This window comes from Drosophila ananassae, chromosome 3R (assembly GCF_017639315.1).
Source record: "Drosophila ananassae strain 14024-0371.13 chromosome 3R, ASM1763931v2, whole genome shotgun sequence".
In the NCBI taxonomy this organism is placed as follows: Eukaryota; Metazoa; Arthropoda; class Insecta; order Diptera; family Drosophilidae; genus Drosophila; species Drosophila ananassae.
The window spans coordinates 24,118,371-24,138,506 of NC_057930.1; the positions used below are offsets into that span (position 1 = coordinate 24,118,371).

At 45.7% G+C, this 20,136-nt stretch overlaps 8 protein-coding genes across 10 annotated transcripts; 3 read left to right on the forward strand and 5 right to left on the reverse strand.

The window, feature by feature from the left end:
• Positions 1-20: 20 nt before the first annotated feature.
• On the reverse strand, positions 21-4,439 carry LOC6497985 (RNA-binding protein 5-A). Of its 2 annotated transcripts, XM_001961807.4 has the most exons (12): positions 4,135-4,439; positions 3,655-4,059; positions 3,351-3,594; positions 3,220-3,289; positions 2,902-2,975; positions 2,465-2,542; positions 2,281-2,407; positions 1,987-2,223; positions 1,466-1,930; positions 608-1,403; positions 306-552; positions 21-248 (listed from the first exon to the last, which is right to left on the reverse strand). In XM_001961807.4, the coding sequence occupies exons 1-12, from the start codon at positions 4,242-4,244 to the stop codon at positions 132-134; spliced, it is 2,970 nt and encodes a 989-aa protein (XP_001961843.1). In that variant the 5' UTR covers positions 4,245-4,439; the 3' UTR covers positions 21-131. The 2 variants fall into 2 exon arrangements, with proteins under 2 accessions (XP_001961843.1, XP_044572105.1); XM_044716170.1 differs by lacking the exons at positions 2,902-2,975; positions 3,655-4,059; positions 4,135-4,439 and having other exon boundaries at positions 3,351-3,404.
• A 189-nt stretch (positions 4,440-4,628) lies between these two features.
• Positions 4,629-7,196, forward strand: LOC6497550. Its single transcript, XM_001961806.4, has 4 exons — positions 4,629-5,487; positions 5,953-6,149; positions 6,208-6,821; positions 6,971-7,196. Exons 1-4 carry the CDS (start codon positions 4,819-4,821, stop codon positions 7,132-7,134), a joined length of 1,644 nt encoding a protein of 547 aa, XP_001961842.1. The 5' UTR covers positions 4,629-4,818; the 3' UTR covers positions 7,135-7,196.
• Positions 7,115-7,858, reverse strand: LOC6497984 (zinc finger matrin-type protein 5). Its single transcript, XM_001961805.4, has 3 exons — positions 7,591-7,858; positions 7,398-7,532; positions 7,115-7,339 (listed from the first exon to the last, which is right to left on the reverse strand). The coding sequence occupies exons 1-3, from the start codon at positions 7,718-7,720 to the stop codon at positions 7,188-7,190; spliced, it is 417 nt and encodes a 138-aa protein (XP_001961841.1). The 5' UTR covers positions 7,721-7,858; the 3' UTR covers positions 7,115-7,187.
• A 104-nt stretch (positions 7,859-7,962) lies between these two features.
• Positions 7,963-10,718, forward strand: LOC6497551 (phospholipase A-2-activating protein). Its single transcript, XM_001961804.4, has 4 exons — positions 7,963-8,233; positions 8,290-9,156; positions 9,214-9,840; positions 9,900-10,718. Exons 1-4 carry the CDS (start codon positions 8,076-8,078, stop codon positions 10,609-10,611), a joined length of 2,364 nt encoding a protein of 787 aa, XP_001961840.1. The 5' UTR covers positions 7,963-8,075; the 3' UTR covers positions 10,612-10,718.
• Positions 10,619-11,383, reverse strand: LOC6497983. The gene is made up of 2 exons (XM_001961803.4): positions 10,941-11,383; positions 10,619-10,879 (listed from the first exon to the last, which is right to left on the reverse strand). Exons 1-2 carry the CDS (start codon positions 11,307-11,309, stop codon positions 10,697-10,699), a joined length of 552 nt encoding a protein of 183 aa, XP_001961839.1. The 5' UTR covers positions 11,310-11,383; the 3' UTR covers positions 10,619-10,696.
• A 120-nt stretch (positions 11,384-11,503) lies between these two features.
• Positions 11,504-13,479, reverse strand: LOC6497982 (integrator complex subunit 14). Its single transcript, XM_001961802.4, has 2 exons — positions 12,801-13,479; positions 11,504-12,740 (listed from the first exon to the last, which is right to left on the reverse strand). Exons 1-2 carry the CDS (start codon positions 13,345-13,347, stop codon positions 11,527-11,529), a joined length of 1,761 nt encoding a protein of 586 aa, XP_001961838.1. The 5' UTR covers positions 13,348-13,479; the 3' UTR covers positions 11,504-11,526.
• Positions 13,480-13,958: 479 nt separating this feature from the next.
• LOC6497552 (golgin subfamily A member 2) lies at positions 13,959-18,280 on the forward strand. The gene is made up of 5 exons (XM_001961801.4): positions 13,959-14,122; positions 14,735-14,858; positions 15,827-16,046; positions 16,681-17,260; positions 17,316-18,280. The coding sequence occupies exons 2-5, from the start codon at positions 14,770-14,772 to the stop codon at positions 18,083-18,085; spliced, it is 1,659 nt and encodes a 552-aa protein (XP_001961837.1). The 5' UTR covers positions 13,959-14,122; positions 14,735-14,769; the 3' UTR covers positions 18,086-18,280.
• On the reverse strand, positions 18,267-19,879 carry LOC6497981 (dehydrodolichyl diphosphate synthase complex subunit NUS1). 2 transcript variants are annotated; one of them, XM_001961800.4, is made up of 3 exons: positions 19,721-19,879; positions 19,048-19,652; positions 18,267-18,725 (listed from the first exon to the last, which is right to left on the reverse strand). In XM_001961800.4, the coding sequence occupies exons 2-3, from the start codon at positions 19,549-19,551 to the stop codon at positions 18,381-18,383; spliced, it is 849 nt and encodes a 282-aa protein (XP_001961836.1). In that variant the 5' UTR covers positions 19,552-19,652; positions 19,721-19,879; the 3' UTR covers positions 18,267-18,380. The 2 variants fall into 2 exon arrangements, with proteins under 2 accessions (XP_001961836.1, XP_014761913.1); XM_014906427.3 differs by having other exon boundaries at positions 19,717-19,872.
• Between the last annotated feature and the right edge of the window lie 257 nt (positions 19,880-20,136).

The window sequence follows — 20,136 nt, forward strand, 5'->3', positions numbered from 1 at the left end:
CAAATTAGACGTTCGTGGTATTTATAATTTTTACAAAATAATGAGAGTATGAATTTTACTAATCATAACTCAAACTATAACCTATTACATTATTATCTTAAAATGTATAAATGGAGAACCGCCTAGTGGCCCTAGGCGTTTTCATAACGTTGCTTCATCATCTTCTTGATGTAGGATTTGTAGTCATTACCAGGCGCCATCTTTCCTGACTGGTTGCCCAGGCCAACATTGTTTGTACGGCCATCAGCCTGTAATTAAAGCGTTGTAAGTTAATAAGGTGCTTGTAAACATCAAATCCGACTTACCTCTATGATTTGGGTGCGGCCTTGGTTTTTCCTGCCCAACCCCTGTCCCTCTGACCAGCCCATCTTCTGGAGCAGTCGGCTGCCCACGTTACTGGAGCTAATGGGCATGGCTGGCGCCGCAGAGCCGTCCTTTTGCCTGGACTGCAAGGTCTTGATCTCCTGCTCGAAGCGTTCCCTGCTACGATTCGGGGGAGGGGGATCGCTTTCCCCATACTTTAGCCTCCGCTCCTTGGCCCGATCTCGATAGCTAATAGGAAATAAATAAGTGAATCTCGGAATAGGCTTTATGCTGTACAACTCACGATAGTCCTCCATCCCCGCTAGAAGCAGCTCCGGAGTTTTGGGTGAGCTTGGCTAGATTCTCTTTGTGTAGGTTGGACATCTTCAAGTGCTTCTGCAGTATGTCCAGTGATTGGAAGGCCCTCTTGCAGAGCAAACAAGTAAGCTTCTGAAAGTCCACGTAGTCCAATTCGCTAGAGCCACCGCCACCAGCTACGGCTGAAGTTGAGTTGTTCTGGAAGTTTGGAGCACTTTCCTCTTCTGAGTCCGATGCTCCACCGTAAGCATTGACCAGCTTATTCATTCCGGGAGGAGCTGTTGAGGGCGCTATGTAGTCCGTAAGCTTGGCTCGCTCTTTTTTCTCAAGGATTGAAAAGCCCACATCGGCATAGGCCCCTTGGGCAGGACGTGATGTGCTGGGACCTTCATTTCCTGCCAGTATGGGCTGCGGAGTGGCCACAGCCGTGTAGTCTTTCTTTTGGTTGAGCTGCTTGGCCCACTTCTCCATGTCCTTCACTATCTTCTTGGCCACCTTGACCTTGTCGGGCTTGCCACCCTCTTTCTCCTTCTCCTTTTCCTTGGCCTTTCTGGCTTCTTCCTCCTTCTGTTCCGCCTCAGATATGACTTCTTGCAGAGCTGCCTGCGTGGAGGCTGGTGTGGCCAGGACATACGTGCTCCTTCGCTGATCCCAGTAGAGGTAGGCTCCCGTTTCGTTGTTGTAGTAATACTGCGAGTGAGCGTCGTAGTATAGCCCCGTGGACGGGTCATAATAGTAGCCAGAAGTCTCATCATATTGATACTTGGACACATCAGGAGCGGCTGCAAAGAGGAAACACATTATATAGCTTAAATGCGAACATTTTCTTCTATCGAATACTTACGGTAGACCTTTCCATCGTTGCCTCTTGGAGCAGTTACGTTCTTGGCGGCAAAGGCAGCCTTCACCTCAGCAGCTGCTTGGGCGGCAGCTGCTGCCGCTGCTGTAATCGTGGTCTCGATGTTGCTCATCTTCTTCTGCTTGCGTTGGATAGCCGATAGAGCCACGGCAGCTCCGGAGTTAGCTTCTGTCACCTGAGTGTCTCCCTTCTTCTTTTTTATCTCGGACGTGTAGTAATCTGTATAGTACTGAACATAATGGGCGTGTTCAGCAGGATTCGAGGCATACAGCGAGGCACTGTACTCAGCCAAGCGCGGCACGTCGGCTAAGGTGTAGTTCTCACTGATTCCGGAAGGTGACATTGGTTCGGGTGCTCCACTTGGATTGTCTCTGTCACCTGCCGAAGTCGCATTCGAGTCCTGCGGCAACTTTTGACGATCCTCCGAATCAATGCAATATGTAATGGCAACTAATATACGAATTAATGAAAGGTCGAAAGACCGTAATTCTAGAAAATGAAGCTACCATTTCTGTCATCCAATATCAGTGGCGGCTGCAGCGCAGTCAGTGCATTGTATGTGTTCATTGAGTCGACCAGCGTGTCGAAATTGAGGTAGCAAATGCCTCTCGATGCCTGAGTAAGAGTGTCCCGACTAATCAGCACCTTGCTGACAGTCTTGGCCAGGTCCGGAATATGCTGCTGGAGGGCAGTCAGCACGCTCTCCTCATTCGCCAAAGCGTCCAGGTTGCGCAGCATGATTCCTAGACGAAATCAAGTCAGTACTTTTTAATTAAAAATAGAGAGATTCTCTCGTTTACTTTTGGTAAGGATGCTGCTGACTTCGTCTATGCCCTCGCTGCCACCAGAAAATACAGCCTCTCCCTCCTCTCGAGATGTTTTACACACAAAACAATAGAATCGAAACTTGAAGTTACAAACACCACACTAGAACAGAAAGAAATTGCTTAAATTAAGAAAAAATGAATTTTTTAAAATAGAAACCTTGTTGCAGTTCCAATCCTGAATGCGTTTATGACTGTACTGCATGGTGAGTCTTTGATCTCCCAGAGAAATAACGCCCTGCGGCAGCAGACATGGAAAAAAGAGAGAAAGTTTCAAGATCAGTATGGCATCGAAAAATGTTTAGATTTTTTTTCACACTCTACACAGTCACCGGATTGCTTCTGTGCTTTCGTAACGCGGATGGTGTTGCTGCAGATGCTCATCTCCATGACACTTTCCGTGGCATTTATTACGAAATAATAGATTTCTAGTAAAGTTCCTAATCTTTGGATGGGTTCTCTGATTGTGAAGTAGCTACTTTTCGGTGCTATAGCTTAGTAACTATACTGAGAAATCCCAATATTTTCAAATAACTGCCACGGAAAGATCCTTAGCTGTTTGATGTTCAAAGGATCATAAGTTGATTGCGCTGATACCTGAGTTATATCCATCCATTGCTTTGCCTCCTCAACGGTGTTAAACTCGACAAACGCTATACCGCGTGATGAATCTAAATTTTCGGATAGAAGCAGATACAAAATGTTTTCGTCAAAAAATGTTGAATGTTTCGATAGGTTTGTAACATTTGTTGTGGGAAATTGTACGAGTATTCTTTTCGATTCTTTTTGTGGCCGGGTAATATTCGTTTGGTATACTTGTTTCCATTAGAAGTTGTACTGATTATCGTACACACACTTTTTCCGCCTAGCTCTCGCCTGGGCTGTAAGGGCACTTGCAAAGATTTCTTAACCCACCTGCGCCATGTTTCCGGATGATCCGAATGCATGCTGGCTCCATGTTCACCTTAATCAGTTCACTCATGATCTACAACAAAATCGTACGTTATTAAAATACATTTTCACCTTCTTTTTTGTACGACTCTTACATCTGCCTTTGTTATTTGCTTCGAGAGTCCAAAGATAATTATTATGTTGAGCGCTTCGGTCACATGTCTACTTTGATTCCGCCGCATCTGACCCTCATCACTGTCCTCTTCCGACGAACCTCTCCGGTCGCGCTCTCTGTCCCATTCGCGATCCCGTTCCCGGTCCCTGTCCCGTTCCCGATCTCGGCTGCCCATCCGCCCATTATTTCCACCACCGTTGTGTGACCGATTATCTCGGGAACGCCTAAAAGAGATAAATAACATGATAAATAATAGGACTACTTAGTAGCAAGGAGTTCCTTACATGTTCCTTTCGTTGCTCCTGCCTCTATCATCATGCTCGTAGTTTCTGTTCCAGGGACGGCTTTGCTCTCTTTCTGGAAACCTCTCCATGGGGCTCCTCTCGCGGGAATCTGCATCCCGCCAGCGATGCTCGTTCTCAAAATTGTTCTGACCTCTATCCCTGTCCCTATTCCGATGCTCAAAGTTCTCCTCGCGGCGGAATGGCCGATGTTCGAAGTTGTTTCGGGAGTTGAAGGTGCGCTGGTCATCCCGATAATCATCGTGGATCAGGTTCTGATACAGATCAGGGTCCCCGCCACCTCCAGCTCTACCACCTCGTTGGTCGTGCCGGTAGTTCGGTGACCGATCCCGACTTCGTGACCGGGAATTTCGGTGCCTGGATCCGGCATACCCGCGATTCCTTTCTCTGTTAATACGCACACAATTAGATTAAAGAAAAAAGAGGGCTTATAAGTTATAACATGTATAATTAAGGAATTACCGTGAGCGGGACCGGGATCTGCTGTAGCGCGACCGGGACCTCTGGTAGTTGCCCCTTCCCCCACAGTCACTTCCACCACCCGACGAAAAGCCTCGATTACGCGAGTCCATCAGTCCGGATATGGGGAATTTTTTGTTTTTCCAACAGACCGGAAGTCATTCAATGCAGGCGCGGTTATCTGTGGCTCGGCAGTTTCCTATAAATTATCTAATTAACACTTAAGCCCCGGTGCCCTAATCCGTGCGTATCTTTTTTCCGAAAAATTCTTGCCATTCTCCACGGGAACAATGTTATCGATAACTGCATAAATCGCAGAACTTGACACCTTTAAAAATTTGGTTTTTATATTTAGGTGAATAAATATTATTATATTTATTTTGTATTCTTAATATATATTGTAATTAATTTAACTTTAATGCATACAATTTTTATAAATACATAAAAAAAAGCTCTCCGTTTATTAAATTTTAAACTACCGTCTCTAAAACCAGTGCTGGAAAGGACCAACTACTGATAACTTGCAACACCGTGTGCCATTCCACGCTGCTTGTTTGGGGAAACACCAAGTTTTATTTTTTTGAGATCAACATAAACTGAGACTTCCCCCGTAATTGTTGACAAACAGTGGCATTGTATCGAGTCACTTCCTGGATTAGCCGAGCAGTATATAAGAGCTTTCCAACGATGAAGAAGGTTCTGTTAACGAAATCGCAAAAGGTCGAACGGATCGCATCCGGAGGGGAATTATTACCGAAGAACCCTCTAACGCCTCCACTTCCAATCCGGGTCATTGCCATGACCAGTTCGGCCCCTGTCAGCAGCAATACATACAACCAGCGAAAATCATTCAAGCCCTTTTTTGAGGACATTTTCAAGTCCCTAATGTGCATACCTGATAAGGCCCTCCAGCAACGCGTGATCAACGCGATCAATGGCCACAACAATAACAGCTCCGATAAGGACACTATCTCGCATCAAGGTAAACAATGTTCTTGCGGAGCCCCAAAAGTAGACGCCTCCACGCAAACACACTGGGAATCGGATGACGGGACGAAGATATCGCAGGGCCAATATGTGCCCCCAAAATCCGAGAAAAACCCAGCGATAAAAAATGAATCAGTCGAACCAATGAAGAACACTAGCCCCACGGATTCCAATTCCAATTCCAGTCACACTTCCACGCCCATTACGTCACCAGAGGTGCCCGTAAAAGTTCCTAAAAAACGTGGAAGGAAACGGAATACATGTGTGCCACAGGTGGTGAAGCGATCGGCAGCCGAAATGGCGCTGCAGGAGCGCGAGGAGAAACAGTTGACACCGGTGGTTACCAAAAAGAAAAAGCTGGAAGTTACGGTGAGAATTCATTTATATATAGAGTTGGTATACACTTCGAACGAAGACCTTTCCTTCAAGTTCTTATCGGAGAGATAAAAAGAGTGGGGATCATTATGATTATAAAATTTTGCATTTTCTATTGTTATTTCCCATCAAGACAAGAAAAACGTTTAATTTGTTAATTATACTTGATAAGTATAATACTATTTTGTCTGAAGAAAGTAAAGCCTCTCAGGGAATAAGATCGCGAAAAAAAAATGCATTACAGATTCGGTTTCGTTTTTTTACAGATAAGTATTTCGGTTACGGTTGCATTTACGGTTTTCAAAATAATTATATTTTATACGCTTACGGCTAATGGTAAATATATCCACCATCCAACCTATTAAACAAAAAAATAATACAATAACTCGCACTAATCCCAGAGAGTCAAAAAAGAAAAATTTGAAACTTTATTCTAAATGTTGTATTTTTTAATTTCAGAACATGGCTGAAACACAAAGCAATATGTTTATAAAAACTCCAGAACGACGAAACTCAAGCATGTCTGATATATCTCTTAGTCTGGAGGACATCGGCCGAGTCCAGGGCTATATAGACGGAACCAGTGCGGACTTAATACACAATGTGATGGCACAGGAATTTGTGAAAGCTAAAGTTAAATCTGAGGAGGGACTGTTGTAAGAATAATACACACTATTTGATGAGTCCTTTAACTTATATTTCTTCCTCCATTAGTCCCATCCATGATTACATATTGCGTGGCGATGTCTTCGGGGTGAAGCGCCAGGTATTTGTCTTTCCCCACGTTAATGCGGACATCAACGCTCTGCTCAGCACCGATGGCGAGGACTGCCTGCAACTGGCACTAACCAACAACGTTGATGCAGAGATTGTGTCCATTATTATCTCAGCGGGATGCTTTCTGGATCACTTCTACGAGAACTCGAACACAGTCATTCACCTGGCGGTGATCAACAACATAAATCTCGAATCCGTTAGAGTTCTGATGAAGCACATCGATTTAAATCTTCTCTTGGAGCCCAACGACGATGGGTACACGGCTCTGCATCTTGCCGTGCGCTACAACCAGTTCCATATGGCAGAAGCCATTCTAGATTGTATAGACGAGCGGGATTTGGGCGAGCCGATCTATAGGAGAACAGCAGAAACTCCAAATACTGACGGACGGGACGAGAAGGCCTTCTCAAAGTACTACGACCGTGCTTGCGACAACTTGGAGCAGACTAAATCAAGGCTAAAACCCCGCAGAATGAAGCTGGAGGTGATTAATGCCTCCGAAACGAGGGCGGGGAACACGCCTCTTTTCTACGCCATAGAGGGAGAGCTCGGTACGTTTTAAGATTGTGTTTATTTTCAGGGAATCCCCTGATTATTGACCTAAATTTCAAACTTATTACTGCTTCTCTATCGCAATGTATATATTTCTGTAATTTATTGATTAATAACAAGCTTTATAATCTTATCTATCGAATTACAGAACACTTTTGCTATTTCCTGCTAGCCCACCTCGCCGATCCCGACCAGGAGAACTTTATCGGGCATTCCCCGAAGTCCTACCACTACGATTATGCGCGTAACTTGCGCATTAGCTTGAAAGTGTCAAGAGTTATGGACAAAGTAATTGGATTATTGAATTCATAATATTTATTGTACATAAGTGTAGTTTAAATAAACTATTTTAAATAGGGCAGCTATTAACCCCAGTTGAGTTCGAAATTGCTTTTCTTAAGCAGGGTCAAGTTAATGGGTTGCAGGGACGGAGGAAGTCCTTTTTGGGATAGTGTCTTCCATGGCCACTTCCTGGGCTTCTGCTTTTTCCGAGACTCTCTTCTGTTTTGGGTTAAAACTGAGAATTGAAACAATAGGTTAATGCCTGAAAGTGGGTGAAAGAACAAAAACATTACCCAATTTTTCCAGCTTTTCCAACTGCTTTTTGGTGAAATGACTGTTTTTGCAAAACAATTCGAATTTGCAGTAGCCACTGAAGTAGCGCAGACAAGGCTGCTTGAGGCGTTCCTCCATCAATACAGTTCTTGGATCTAAAATTAAACTCATTTTAGAAGGCAGGCCTTGAATATTTTCCGGGGAAGTCCCTACCTTTCAAGCGCAGCACATAATTGGCTTTGCAAATTGTGTGGGCGATGCCACTGTTGTGCAGTTTCCGCACATTTATATCGTTTTTCATGAAACAACAACAATAGTCGCAAAAATAGCTCTTTCCACCCATTTCCTTCCAATTGTTTCGAATAAAAATCTAAACAATAATTATTCTATTAGAGATGGCACAAGCAACTATCGGTATCTACATATTGAAATTATTTCAATTTTTTTTTTTAATACAAAATATTGTAGGTTGTCTCGTTGACTTTCTTGAATAATCCATTTATCAGTTATCCTGTGGTTTTTGGAATGCAATTGATTGACCTTGAATCCCTCATCCCTACCTGAGTCTGCAAATTTTTTGCACACTATCGTTCGCTGTGAATGGCTAAATTATAATACTTAGTGGCATTTTTTGACAGCCGGCGAGCTAACACAAAGATAAACTTAAGTCTGATTCAAAGATTGAACAACAGCCAGACATGGAGCCATCACTGGATAATTTCAAGCTGAGCTGTGAACTGCTGGGGCACAGCATGGACGTGCGTGCGGTAGCAGCTGGAGGAGTGTCTCCCGAAGGAGGTCAGCTCATTCTCTCTGGATCCCGGGACAAAAGCACCAAGTTGTGGCGTCCCAGTGGGTTAGTATAATAGACTCTTTATTAGCTTGCCCCCTTTAATCCTGTATCACCTACAGGAACGAGTACATCGAGAGTGTGACCCTGCAGGATCACAAGAACTTCATATCTTACATCTACTATCTGGAGTCTGAGAAGTGGATATGCACCGCCAGCAATGATTCGACCATCTGTATTTATAAACAAGACGGTTTTGTTCCTCTGATCACCCTGAAGGGTCATGGGTCGACGGTGTGCGCCCTTGCTGGAGGATTAAAGCCCCGCAGCCTTGTCAGTGGCAGCTGGGACAAGACCGCCCGTGTGTGGTCCATCAGTGAGACGGGCGATGTTAGGTTCATAGCCCTGGAGGGGCATGAGGCGGCGGTCTGGGCTGTCGCCACACTGCAAGAGCAGCAAAAATACGTTACTGGGGGAGCGGACAAATGCATCTACTACTGGAACGAGAAGGGCGAAAAGTTGCGACTGCTCAAGGGCCACACGGACTGTGTTCGTGGCCTGATCGCCCTGGAGGCAAATACCTTACTCTCGTGCGGCAATGACGCCATTCTACGCTTTTGGAACGAGGACGGCGAGTGCGTCCGGGAGTTGAGCGGGCATTCCAACTACATCTATTCGATGGCCAGGAACAAAGCTCTGGGCGACCAGGTTGTGGTCTCCTGCGGCGAAGACAGCACCCTGCGTATGTGGAATGTGATTACAGGCGACCAGCTGGGTGCTCCTATTCTGCATCCGGCCATTTCAGTGTGGTCCGTGACGTGTTTGCAAAACGGAGACATAGTCACCGGAAGCAGCGACGGTGTAGTTCGTGTCTTCAGTCAGGAACCGGCGCGACAAGCCAGCGAAGGGATTAGAAACGCCTTCGACCTGGCAGTGTCCACAAGAAAATCGCAGATGAACGAGGAGATTGGGGGTGTGAAGAAAGATGAGTAGGTCTTATTATTTTCCATAATCTATATAATATTCAAAAACTGTTTCCTTTGAAGACTGCCCGGCCCCGAAGCACTGTTGTCCAATGGAACTCGCGAGGGCCAAACAAAGATGGTGCGCCATCCTGACGGCTCGGTTAAGTGCTACTCATGGGAGATGGGCAATTGGAACTTGGTCGGTGATGTCATGGGAGGCACTGGGGGAACACAAGCCAGCTCCGGCAAGAAGATGCACGAGGGTAAGGAGTACGATTTTGTGTTCAACGTAGACATCTCGGATACGGAACCACCCATTAAACTGCCCTACAATCGTGGCGAGGATCCCTGGCAGGCAGCTCAGTCCTTCATTCACCGGAACAACCTGCCGCAGGCTTACCTGGACCAAGTCGCCAACTTCATAGTAAAGAACTCGGAGAGTGCACCCGTGCTGAACCAGGCCCCCACCGGCTATCAGGATCCGTTCACGGGCGGCAACCGCTACGTCCCCGGAACGAGTAACACTAACGTGCGCAGCGGTGGCAATGTGGATCCATTTACAGGAGCCTCGAGCTACTCAACCGGAAACAGCGCCAACCAGTCCCGTGTGGATGTGAATTTCGTAAAGTCCGGAGACAAGCACTTCCCAATTAGTAGCTACCGCACTTTTGATACTTGTGACGCCAGCAAGGTGCTGGAAAAGTTAAAGTTCGTATGATTTTAAAAAAACATCATGTATTTGCGATCTAATCATCCTTATTTTCCAGAGAGTTCAACAACAAGATATCCACCAGCGATGGAAAAGTGGGAGAAGAGCTGCTTCTGGCTGTAATCAAATTCACAGAGCCCACACCAGAGCTGGACCTGACCTCGCTGGAAGCTCTGATCGTTCTGTTAAAGTGGCCTGCGGGCATGCTCTTCCCCGTCCTAGACATTCTACGTCTGGCCGTGAGAAACGAGGCAATTTTTAGTGTTCTGAACAACACCCACAACTTTCTTAGCATTGTGATTCCCCACCTGGCCGGATCAGCAGCCAACCAATTAATGGTGATCCGTTGTTTGGCCAATAGTTTGGGCCACACCACCGGACGGCTGCATATCGAAAAGCAGCTGCCGGAGATAATTGATTTGGTGGCCGGGATTAAGGCGGGAAGTGCCAATCTGCAGATCGCCGTCGCTACATTCTATCTCAACGTCACCATTTCACAGATCCTCGGCGTGGCAAAGGGGGAAGTGTGTCATGTTGTTACCTCGGGTGTTGTGGAGCTTCTTAAATGGGCCAAGGATCTGGAGGCCTGCTACCGCTCCATGCAGGCCATCGGAAACTTGACCACCACTCCCTGCGGCCAAGAGACTATCGCCCAGGTGATTTCCGTTGACTATGTGATGGATAAGCTGCGGGAGCTGACCAACACTCCGCAGGGTGAAAACTTTAGTAAGGTTAACTCAGTCGGCCAGGCCCTTTTGGCCGCCTTTTAGGATGCACTGTTTGTATCACGGTTTTTATGATCTGTCTAAATTATACATATATTGGAGAATGCTTTTTTAAAATAAACTTTCAAGTCTAATCTATATGAGCCTTAGAATACTGCGGTTTTTCTGTTGCCGTGGAATCCTGTCCAGATGGACGCTGTCGGTTGTTTATTCGGTCAAGCAGCTCAAGCTTCCAACGCTCCTCGGGAACTCCTTTGGCCCAATCAGGCACTGTGATGTTGGGCAAGGAAATGGTGGACATGGCCTTAAGGATCTGTAATGGCATTGAAGGTTACATCAGTTATTTCACCCACTTTGGTCACCCTTTATCTCACTTGCTCGGTTCGCGTTTTGTCCAGCTCTATTTGTAACTCCTTCGGCCTGGGCTCGTTCCAAACCTGACGTTCGATTTCCACATCTGCTGCCTCGATAGGCGGCATGTTAGGGTCTCCGTGTGTCACTGGAGCGTTGAGTAAATCAATATCCTCGTCCGCTGTCCCATCCCCTGTTTCTGGTGCCTGCACCCTTGCCTGCTCCTCGGTTGCTAGTCCCTCGTTTCCCTCATCCATGGCCAGTGGCTGATAGCCCTCGTACGCATCCGGGTCGTCGCTGTCCTCACTATCCGCTCCCACCCGTGGATGGTCAACTGCTGGTGTTGGGAATACCTCATGACCAGGATCCGTGGGAAGTTCTGGGCCACCCATTGTTATGTTTTCTTTGCAAACACAAATATTCTCTCCGATAACGATAACGATAGACGGGGTGCTCAGTGTTGTAAAGTGACATAAAAGGCATAAGATAATTCAAAACGATATAGATCTTCGGAGAGCAATTTTTTAAAATTATTCCTCCTTACATCTTACATGGGAATATGGGCTATTTAATTTTCAAACAACGATTTAAAATAAAACTTTAGTTTATTTAATACATATATCCGGGGGCAGGGGCGCTTCCCGCTTCGGGTGCTCCCTTCTGTAATGGAACAATCGTGGACTTTATGTCTCTATTCGAAGTTTTCCGAAGCTCTGTAGCAGCATGTTGCAGCTGCAAGGTGCACTCACTACTAGCCCCATTCATAGTGAGATGAGCACACTCCTTCTCCAGCAGCATGGCCAGTGCTTCCAACAATTCGACGAATCCCAGGGCGAGTGCAGCTCGCCTGATGCGATTAAGCTCCTTGTAGAAGTGCTGTGTCTTGTCGGGCATCTTTTTGGCATGCCGTAGAACCTTCTGGACATCCGACTGTAGGCTAGCTTGCCGGATCCAAACAACACTACTCTGGGAATATGACCGGCGATCGGCTCGCACTGGAAAACTGGCTGTCTCTCCTGGCGCTAGGTCCTCGGCGAACCCGAGTAGTTCCAGATCTCCGATCCACGGTATGACATTTGTTCCGGGTGGAAGTACGTTCAGCATAAGATTTGACTTCTTTTTGTTGTCAGTATAGGCATAGATGAATCCATACCACTTTTCACCCACTAGCACCAACGCGGCCATGTTTTCCAGTTTAAGAGCCCCATGAAGCAACACGCAGATGTTTTCCTTTTGCTGCTCGGTCGGAGGACCAGAAGAATGTTTCATTACAATGGTGACATCAGCGTCATCGCCACTTTCTTCCGTGTCCTTTGGATCCTTGGCGTAAAAGTCACGTATATCGTTTTCCAACTTTTCCAGCTCAAAGTTGGGATTGTTTGCGTCCAAAGTTAGCTTTGGTGGCTTGGTTGTGACACCTCCTCCTCCAGACCGACGACTTGCGTTCTTTTCGCGCTCCACCTTCGGCAAGACCCAATGACGACTCAATGTGGCTGGAGATCCGATGTCAGAAAGAGCCAGAAATCCGCAGACCTCAATCTTTTGGTCGATGTGACGAATTGTGGGATCTCGCCCAAAAACAGGAGAAGGTTGTTCGTAAGGAGACGTGGGTGGCCAGAGCAGCACTGGCGCCTCCATACGGAAATAGCTGCCGCACTTGAGAACCACCTCGGTGGACTTGTAGCTGGCTTCGCACAAACGTTCAACTAGCTCGAAGACAACGGTCCGCCCCAGTTCACTCTTGTGGCTGGAGTTCGAAATGGGATTTGATGTTCCGTCAGTGGTATCAGCTGCTTTCGTCGGTTTGGGCATAAACAACTGACCTAAAATATAGCAAAAACAGAATAGAATCGACAGAAACTGCATATCCTAGTAGTTCCTACCCTTCAAACCCGCTTTGTCCAACAGCTGCTGGTACACCGCTAATCCCCTGGTGAAGTAGTGATCCCCATGTAGACCGAGACAAATGAAGTTCAGATTATAGTTGGTCAAGGTTGTCAGCCAGGCGAACTCCGGCTCCTCCTCCTTGTCGGCGAGGGTGGTGTCCAGGAAACTAGATATCGAGGTGCTTCCAAAACCCAGGCCGCAGTCAGTGAACACAACCAGCTGGAGAATGTTAGGGGCTCCGCCCCAAGTGGCCATTATGGAAACTGAGGTTTTCAGCATGGTCAGCAGACAGGCCTTGTCCACTGGCTCCACCTTCTTGACAGCCTGCCGGATCTGATCGTAGTCCCTGGTAAAGTCCACCTTTAGTTCCGCTGTGGTTGTGTACGAAAGCAGAGCAAGGTGCTCCAGTTTTCCGGCGGCTGTGAGATTGTCCAGCAAGTGCTGGATTCCCTTGATGGCCAGCGATAGGTAGGTGTGATCATTTCTTCCTGGAACTGGACGCAGCATCGACAGCGATGCATCCAGGGCTATAAGCGTGGGCATCTTAATTTCAGAAATAAAACGGATTGAAGATTTATTTTGTTTTCCGCAATCCGGATTCCGGAAGGTTTTCTTTTGTTTACAAGTCTTCTTCTTTCATTCCAGGTGAAGTGGCAGTCACCACGAAACGTTGCATGAGTTTGGCGCCAAACCTATATTTAAAAATCAGAAGCACCCTGACTTCCTAAACTTCTATATTTGTTAGCAATAAAAAATAATGATAATTAATATTAAAAGAATTTTAAGATTTCATGTTAATAAAAATATATACAATTTTAAAGTAAAATTTAATGAATTTGTAGGAACTCTCAATTGAATTGTGCTTCTAGGTGTCTTTATCAATCGTTTTGAGATGCAACATATTTGCTTTTATTTTTTCCGCTTAGGATCATAAAGTTCGTCGTTCATATCATTTGTTTGCATTGCAATAAATGATTTTGTATTAGAATAAATTGAATTTTAATTCCCGCATGCAGGCCGGGAAGTGATCTCTTCTCTTTTTTTAATTACATTTTATTAAAAACATATGAGAGGCGCCGAGCATCTCCCCGGCAAACTCAAGAGACAAACGCAAGGCAGCGTCATTATCGGGGCGGAATACGGAGAATCCAGAGCCACTCCGGAATAGAACAGCCAGCATCACTCCAAGTTCTCTGCTCGAGCAGTGAAGACGTCCACTTAACTTGCTCCGGTTTGGAAAAAATAATAAGTTTTTAAAGTGTCGCCTAGTGTTTGACAGACTTTTTACGACTGGAAATAAAAACTATTCCGAGCCCAAGTGAGTACATATTTCGCCTGATTTCGCTATAAATATTTAATTAGATGGTGCTTACTATATACAGCTCAATTTATCAACCTTTAACCCAAGCCAGTGTCCTTATCATCAAACAATAACATATATATACCTAGACTTTTTTTATTGTTGATATTTTTATTCATTAAAGTGTTGTTTTTAATGGCCGTTAAATTCACTCGCATATTTCTGACCCAATTTCCCAGATACCAGATGCACTTCCTCTCCCTTTTGAAGGAGAATCTGGCACATGCAGTCCATTGGATATTTTTGCGTCATTTGTTTATCGCTCCAAGAACAATATCGCTCTATATATTTATTATTTTTCATCGAGGTCTAGCCGCACAATGGACAAGGAACCAATTTGCTTTGTTTGCAATTGTTTCAGCTGCCAATCTTTATCACTTGTTTGCACCCCCATAAATACTGGTCATTAATTCAACTCTATTTGTTTATCCTGTTGAAAGTTATTATAAACAGTCCTGATGTAATCCATAAGATTTTACCTTAAAACTAAAAATTCTTGGCGCAACGCCATTGCAGTTTGCAGTATTATTCCTTCATTTATTCGGTTTCCGTTCGACTTTCCTTCCACAGACTCGATAAAGATCAAATCGGATCAGAAGTGCACCATGGCCGGAGGAAGTCGGACACTCCAATTAGTATTCCTGGCTCTAATTGCCATCGCTCAATGGCAGACAATTGCGGCGGGACCCGTCTCGTAAGTATTCATTTAAAATGTTCCAGTTTATTCTTCTAATTAGGTATTCAGAACCCTTTAATTTGGGTTGGAGTTAAGTCTTCGTAAAGCACTTCATTGGGCCATATTTACTCTTCTAATCAGGTGTAGGAACTTCTGTGCTTTGTCTTTGTTTATGATAAAAATAAATCCACTTCAAATTCATTAAATTGTTTAAGATAAACCCTTAAAAACCATTAGTATTTCAATGTTTCAAGTATCCAATTACTGAATATAGAGGGGGAGTTGTAATTGAATGCTCAAACTCTCAAAAACCCCCCATAAGTTTCATTTATATTCAAAGGAACCATATTTCTAGTTCCTCCCTGAGAAGTTTTATGACTATGACACATGTCACACATTCGTTCGCACTTCCTCCCATCCTATCCAATTGGATCCAGTCCGATCCGATCCACTGGAAGTTTTTAGCGAAATGTGCGAGATCTCAAACAGTGAGCAGTTGTCGGCGCCTGGCCAGGCACCGCCTCATCCACATCCAGACCCACTAATGACTAATGCCTTCAAAGGGAAGCCAAGACGTTGGCTGTTCTGCTTAGTTGTTTGTTTATTTTGGGATAAGAGATGCAAATGGCAGGAGGGTGACTTGTACACGGAGTGGGAGTAGGAGTCGGAGTAGGAGTGTTAGGCATGGTGCAGCATGTGGTGTGTTTTCCCCATGTTTCCATAGTTCCATCCATCAACATCAATGCATTTCACACAACATACTTACATATTTCGAATGGGATTAGGGTTCCTGACCCTGACAGAGGGCCCATTATCCCTCTACGATCGTGATCGCGCCCCTCAATATTTATAGATGCACATGCACTCATGGCGGTGGTCCCACCAATCCGGCACCACCACTCCACCCCCCATCCGATGATTAATGGTCCACAACGAGGCTAATTTTAAGTAATCCCCTTATCTTTCGATCACAAAATTGTTTCCAGAAACGAGGAGCTGCACGGTACCATCAAGTCCCTGATCTACTCCTACAACCAGCTGGACAATAAGCTGGAGCGGCACGAGCACCGGGAAAGGGCTCTGGGAGAGCTCTTGAAGAAGGCGCTGCAGTCCCTCCAGAAGGGCCAAAAGAGCTTGGAGCCAATCAATGGAATATTTGCTCGTTTGGACGACAGGGTCAGCCAGATAGAAACCATGCTGATAACGGTACGTTTTTATATTTGATTAATGAAACATTTTCAAAAAAACTAAACAAATATTAACGGAATAACCAAAAGAAAGCTTGGGAAAATCCAGGCCCGTAGAACCTTCAATATTTTTAAATTTTTTGTGCTGTATTTTTTGCTAATCCACATTATTCACATTTGGCCCCAACCCGAGTCCATATCTTTGCCAATTTTCATCGGATTCTTGAACGGAATACCTTAAAAGATTTCTATTTCGATTCCCCATCAATTTGTGTTAAAACTTCACAACGAAATTTTCGATCGATATTTACCTCATTTTCGGGATTGTAAAATCCCGATTCTTCATATATGGCCCCAACCCGAGTCCATATCTTTGTCAATTTTCATCGGATTCTTGAAAGGAATACCTTAAATGATTTCTATTTCGATTCCCCGTAAATCTGCATCAAAACCTCACAACGAAATTTTCGATCGATATTTTTCCCATTTTTCTGATGGAGCTCCTTGTAAATTCCAGATTTTTCAGATATGGCCCCAACCCGAGTCCATATCTTTGTCAATTCTTGAAAGGAATACCTTAAAAGATTTCTCTTTTGGTTGCCCATCAATCCGTTAAATAGTATATCCAATTTATTTTTTAATCCAATCCGTAGCAAGAGGAGAAATATAATCTTCAGTCCGATCGCTACAATCAGGCCACGGAGCACATGTTCAAGTGGATGAGGGAGAACGACGAGTGCTTCAAGCGCCCACCGGTTAGCGGTAATCTGCTGGCTCCGCCACCTCCTCCTGCTCCCCCTGCCATTCCTGAAAAGTTCCTGCAAGAGCAACAGCGCTTGAACAAGCAGCTCTTGGAGGAGATCCAGAAGCTAACAGCTAGCGTGGCGGCCTTGAAGGAGAGCAGCCAGAAGGCGGCGGACCAGACCCAGAAAGACATCCAGAGCCTACCCAAGGGCAAGGAGCTGATCGGACAGATTGAAGCCAAACTGCAGGAGCACTCCGCCAGCGTGACCACCGTCGCTCCGCCCAAGAACAATGAGTTTGAGGTTCAGATCGTGGGCCTTCTTAGCTCCTTGGGCGGACAAGTTACCCAGTTAAGCGAAAACGTCCAGCGTCCTGCTCCTCCAGTTGGCCTCAACGAAAAGGATCGCGCTTATATCCAGGAACTGAACAACGAAACTCTCAATGCTTTGGCTCAGCTCAAGAGCGAGTCCTCGGCGGTGCAGAAATCTGGTAGGTGCCCCATTTCTTCCTCGAATTATAAAAACTAATTAAATTTTACGAGCAGCATTGACTGAGACCACGGAACGACTGCAGCAAACGGAGGCCAATATTCAGGCGGATGTCCGCCAGCTCTCAGCGGATGTTGGCATCCTCAACAAGTACTTCGCCTCGGCCAACGAGAGCACCGCCAAGCTGCACCAGGGACTGGAGGCTCTGGACAAATTCAATAACATAACGATGACCAATTCGGAGGTGGTCCTGGAGACCCAGCGGAAGGTTGAGTTCGGAACACTGAGCATGGTGCAACGGGTGGGCATATTGCTGGGCGAGCAGGTGACTCAACTGGTGGCCCTGCTTAAGGAGCGCTTCTCAGCTCTCGACACATCCGTGGTGAAGACCCAGCAGGAGGCTAGCAAGAACATAACAGGACTGCTGGATACAGAACTGGGCCAGGTTTGGCATCGCATCGAAATCATGGCCAATGAGATTAGCCAGAACAGGGAAATTCTGGGTGTGATCCAAGCCGGATCGGATGGCTATATCAACAGCACTCTGGCCACAATGATGGGACTGGGCAGCAAGGTGGAGGACACCAAGAAGCACATGATCGACATGGACGGCAATCTGAACTTCTTGCTGGGCAAACTGTCTCTCATGTCCGGGGAGTTTGCAAAGATCAAGATCGGTCTGGCAGATTCGCTTGAGAATCTGCGCAACTCCTTCCATGACCTTCACGAGCGGATGCCGACGGGTCCCGGGCCCCACAATATCGACAAAAATAAGTACGAGACCGATGTTAATTTGCTCTCCAAACGCCACGCCGAACAGGAGTAGAAATGGTAGCCTAGGATGGCCCTGAAAAAAAGAAATTACAATACTCCTAACAGTAGAACATAAGTATCCCACTTACTTACCTGTAATCCTTAGCTTGCGTTCAAAGTGCCATTACTCTCAACGCATTTCTGCAATATTTATACACAATGATCTTAGAACCCAGCCTTGAATACACCCACTATTTTATGAACAATACACTTTCGCAGTTTATTCTTACGTGCTAAAGGAATTCCTGGCCATAATTTACATACAGTTAAGGTAACTAGTTAAGATAGGGGGTTTCTCTTCGGGTGTACTAAGTACCCCAGCGCTGTTCGCATCGCGAGTACTTGGACAGGATGTTGGCAAACGATTCCACATTGAAGTAACGTCCACTTGGATGCGTGTGGAACTCCGTGAAGCGCACATGCCACGGCAGCACACCGTATGTGCATGTCTGCCGTGCAAAAATAATTCCCAAATCCGGTTCGGGTGCAACGTAACCCAGCCGCTTTGTCAGCATTGAGTTAATCTGCTCGGTTAGCGCTTCGCGCTTCTGGCTGAGCAGATTCTGCACCACTTCCGAATTCCTTTCCTCGTACAACTCCCGACAGACATCAGCGATGAGGGCATGGCCGTCGGCGGCGCTTATTTGATAGAGCTGATGGAACGGAAAAGCCAAAAACCCAATAAGTGGTTGATAAGACAAAGATTAGTTCCGGGAATTGCTTGAAATACTCTAAACATGGGGAATAGATCACTTGTTGTAAGGCTTTCTGATAAAATACCAGTAAGAGTAATAGAATTTCTTAACTTTCAAGTCTAATCAGAACTATTAAGGTTTCTTATCAATACTTTCTCATCTTCCGATCAGCGCTATGTAACCACTGCTTAACAGATTAAATTCATTGCCTTTAGAGTATTTCAAGATTCGTATTTTGTAGCTATAAAATAGTTCCTTCATATCAGTTCCCGCCACTCACCTGCAATTGATTAGAACACGAACTGTTGTCCCCTGCACCATTGACATAACCATTGGTTTTTTGTCCATTTATTGGCGCGCTCTCAGGCTTCTTGGGCTTCGCTGGCCACTTAAAGTGGCTGCCGGTTCCCTCATCATTGGATGGCTGACACAGCTCAGCCAGCTCCACATAGCCGTCTCCCTTAGGTCGCCTGTCGTATACGCTGACATGCTGGACACCAACCTCCAAGGCAAAGCCAAAGATTCGCCGCAGCAGCACCGAGTCCACGTAATGGTCGCTGGGGGAGATGACAAGCACTAGGTGCTGGGGCGTTTTTGTAAGCTGGGAACGGCATTCAGTGAGAACGCGCCGCTCATGAAGCTCACGTGCCGCGGCGGTACGCCAGAGGTCATATGACCAGTTTACAAATGCATTCAGTCGCTCGCGGAGTAGCCAGAGCAGCTCATAGCCTCCTATCAGGAGCAGCAGCAAGCGGCTCAGCAGAAGGCACAGCACCTCGATCATACTGGGGTCACGGGCTGGTGGAATGTGCGCTTATTTGGGCTTGGAATCCGCTCCTGTTGCTTCTTCGAGTCCCCTTCGCAGTGTACACAAGCTAACATAACCTGCAATGCCCGAAAAGGGAGGTGGATAGTGGGTCAACAGTATTTGAGGGAGCCGGTGGTCTACCTACTGCGTCCTAGTGTCAGTTTGCTTTCCGCTTAGTCACTTGGGAGCCGGGATCATCATGTTTTTTCAAGCTTATTCCTTTTTGACCAAAGCCCTCTCAGAATTAGAGGTACGTGTTTTAATGCAGTGGGACCAAAGCTTACAAAAATGTTCCGATACGTAATTGTTACTGAGTCACGAGTCACTATTTAACGTTATGGTTTCATACGTTTGCTTTTACGTAACTATCGATACCATTCCCCCTTAGGTGTGGGTGTAATAGAAAGTTCTAAGAAAGAAGCACAACCACTTCTGTAAACGCAGAGTGACTTACTAAATCCAAATGGGAGCGCGCGGCATGAAATATTTGAAAAATTTAGGAAAATCTCAAAAATATCGCACTATCGATATATAAGAAATATCCTTCAGACGATAAAATAT

Coding starts and splice junctions, on each gene's coding strand:
- LOC6497985 (XM_001961807.4), bottom strand. CDS start 4,244: ATGGACTCGCGTAATCGAGGCTTTTCGTCGGGTGGTGGAAGTGACTGT. Junction 4,060..4,134: donor AGATCCCGGTCCCGCTCACG/GTAATTCCTTAA, acceptor GCGTATTAACAG/AGAAAGGAATCGCGGGTATG. Junction 2,976..3,219: donor CATCCGGAAACATGGCGCAG/GTGGGTTAAGAA, acceptor CCGAAAATTTAG/ATTCATCACGCGGTATAGCG.
- LOC6497550 (XM_001961806.4), top strand. CDS start 4,819: ATGAAGAAGGTTCTGTTAACGAAATCGCAAAAGGTCGAACGGATCGCA. Junction 5,488..5,952: donor AGAAAAAGCTGGAAGTTACG/GTGAGAATTCAT, acceptor TTTTAATTTCAG/AACATGGCTGAAACACAAAG. Junction 6,150..6,207: donor AAATCTGAGGAGGGACTGTT/GTAAGAATAATA, acceptor TTCCTCCATTAG/TCCCATCCATGATTACATAT.
- LOC6497984 (XM_001961805.4), bottom strand. CDS start 7,720: ATGGGTGGAAAGAGCTATTTTTGCGACTATTGTTGTTGTTTCATGAAA. Junction 7,533..7,590: donor TTATGTGCTGCGCTTGAAAG/GTAGGGACTTCC, acceptor GTTTAATTTTAG/ATCCAAGAACTGTATTGATG. Junction 7,340..7,397: donor GGAAAAGCTGGAAAAATTGG/GTAATGTTTTTG, acceptor TTCAATTCTCAG/TTTTAACCCAAAACAGAAGA.
- LOC6497551 (XM_001961804.4), top strand. CDS start 8,076: ATGGAGCCATCACTGGATAATTTCAAGCTGAGCTGTGAACTGCTGGGG. Junction 8,234..8,289: donor AAGTTGTGGCGTCCCAGTGG/GTTAGTATAATA, acceptor TATCACCTACAG/GAACGAGTACATCGAGAGTG. Junction 9,157..9,213: donor GGGGGTGTGAAGAAAGATGA/GTAGGTCTTATT, acceptor TTTCCTTTGAAG/ACTGCCCGGCCCCGAAGCAC.
- LOC6497983 (XM_001961803.4), bottom strand. CDS start 11,309: ATGGGTGGCCCAGAACTTCCCACGGATCCTGGTCATGAGGTATTCCCA. Junction 10,880..10,940: donor ACAAAACGCGAACCGAGCAA/GTGAGATAAAGG, acceptor ATGCCATTACAG/ATCCTTAAGGCCATGTCCAC.
- LOC6497982 (XM_001961802.4), bottom strand. CDS start 13,347: ATGCCCACGCTTATAGCCCTGGATGCATCGCTGTCGATGCTGCGTCCA. Junction 12,741..12,800: donor GGACAAAGCGGGTTTGAAGG/GTAGGAACTACT, acceptor GCTATATTTTAG/GTCAGTTGTTTATGCCCAAA.
- LOC6497552 (XM_001961801.4), top strand. CDS start 14,770: ATGGCCGGAGGAAGTCGGACACTCCAATTAGTATTCCTGGCTCTAATT. Junction 16,047..16,680: donor TAGAAACCATGCTGATAACG/GTACGTTTTTAT, acceptor TCCAATCCGTAG/CAAGAGGAGAAATATAATCT. Junction 17,261..17,315: donor CTCGGCGGTGCAGAAATCTG/GTAGGTGCCCCA, acceptor TTTTACGAGCAG/CATTGACTGAGACCACGGAA.
- LOC6497981 (XM_001961800.4), bottom strand. CDS start 19,551: ATGATCGAGGTGCTGTGCCTTCTGCTGAGCCGCTTGCTGCTGCTCCTG. Junction 18,726..19,047: donor CGTGTTCTAATCAATTGCAG/GTGAGTGGCGGG, acceptor CCGTTCCATCAG/CTCTATCAAATAAGCGCCGC.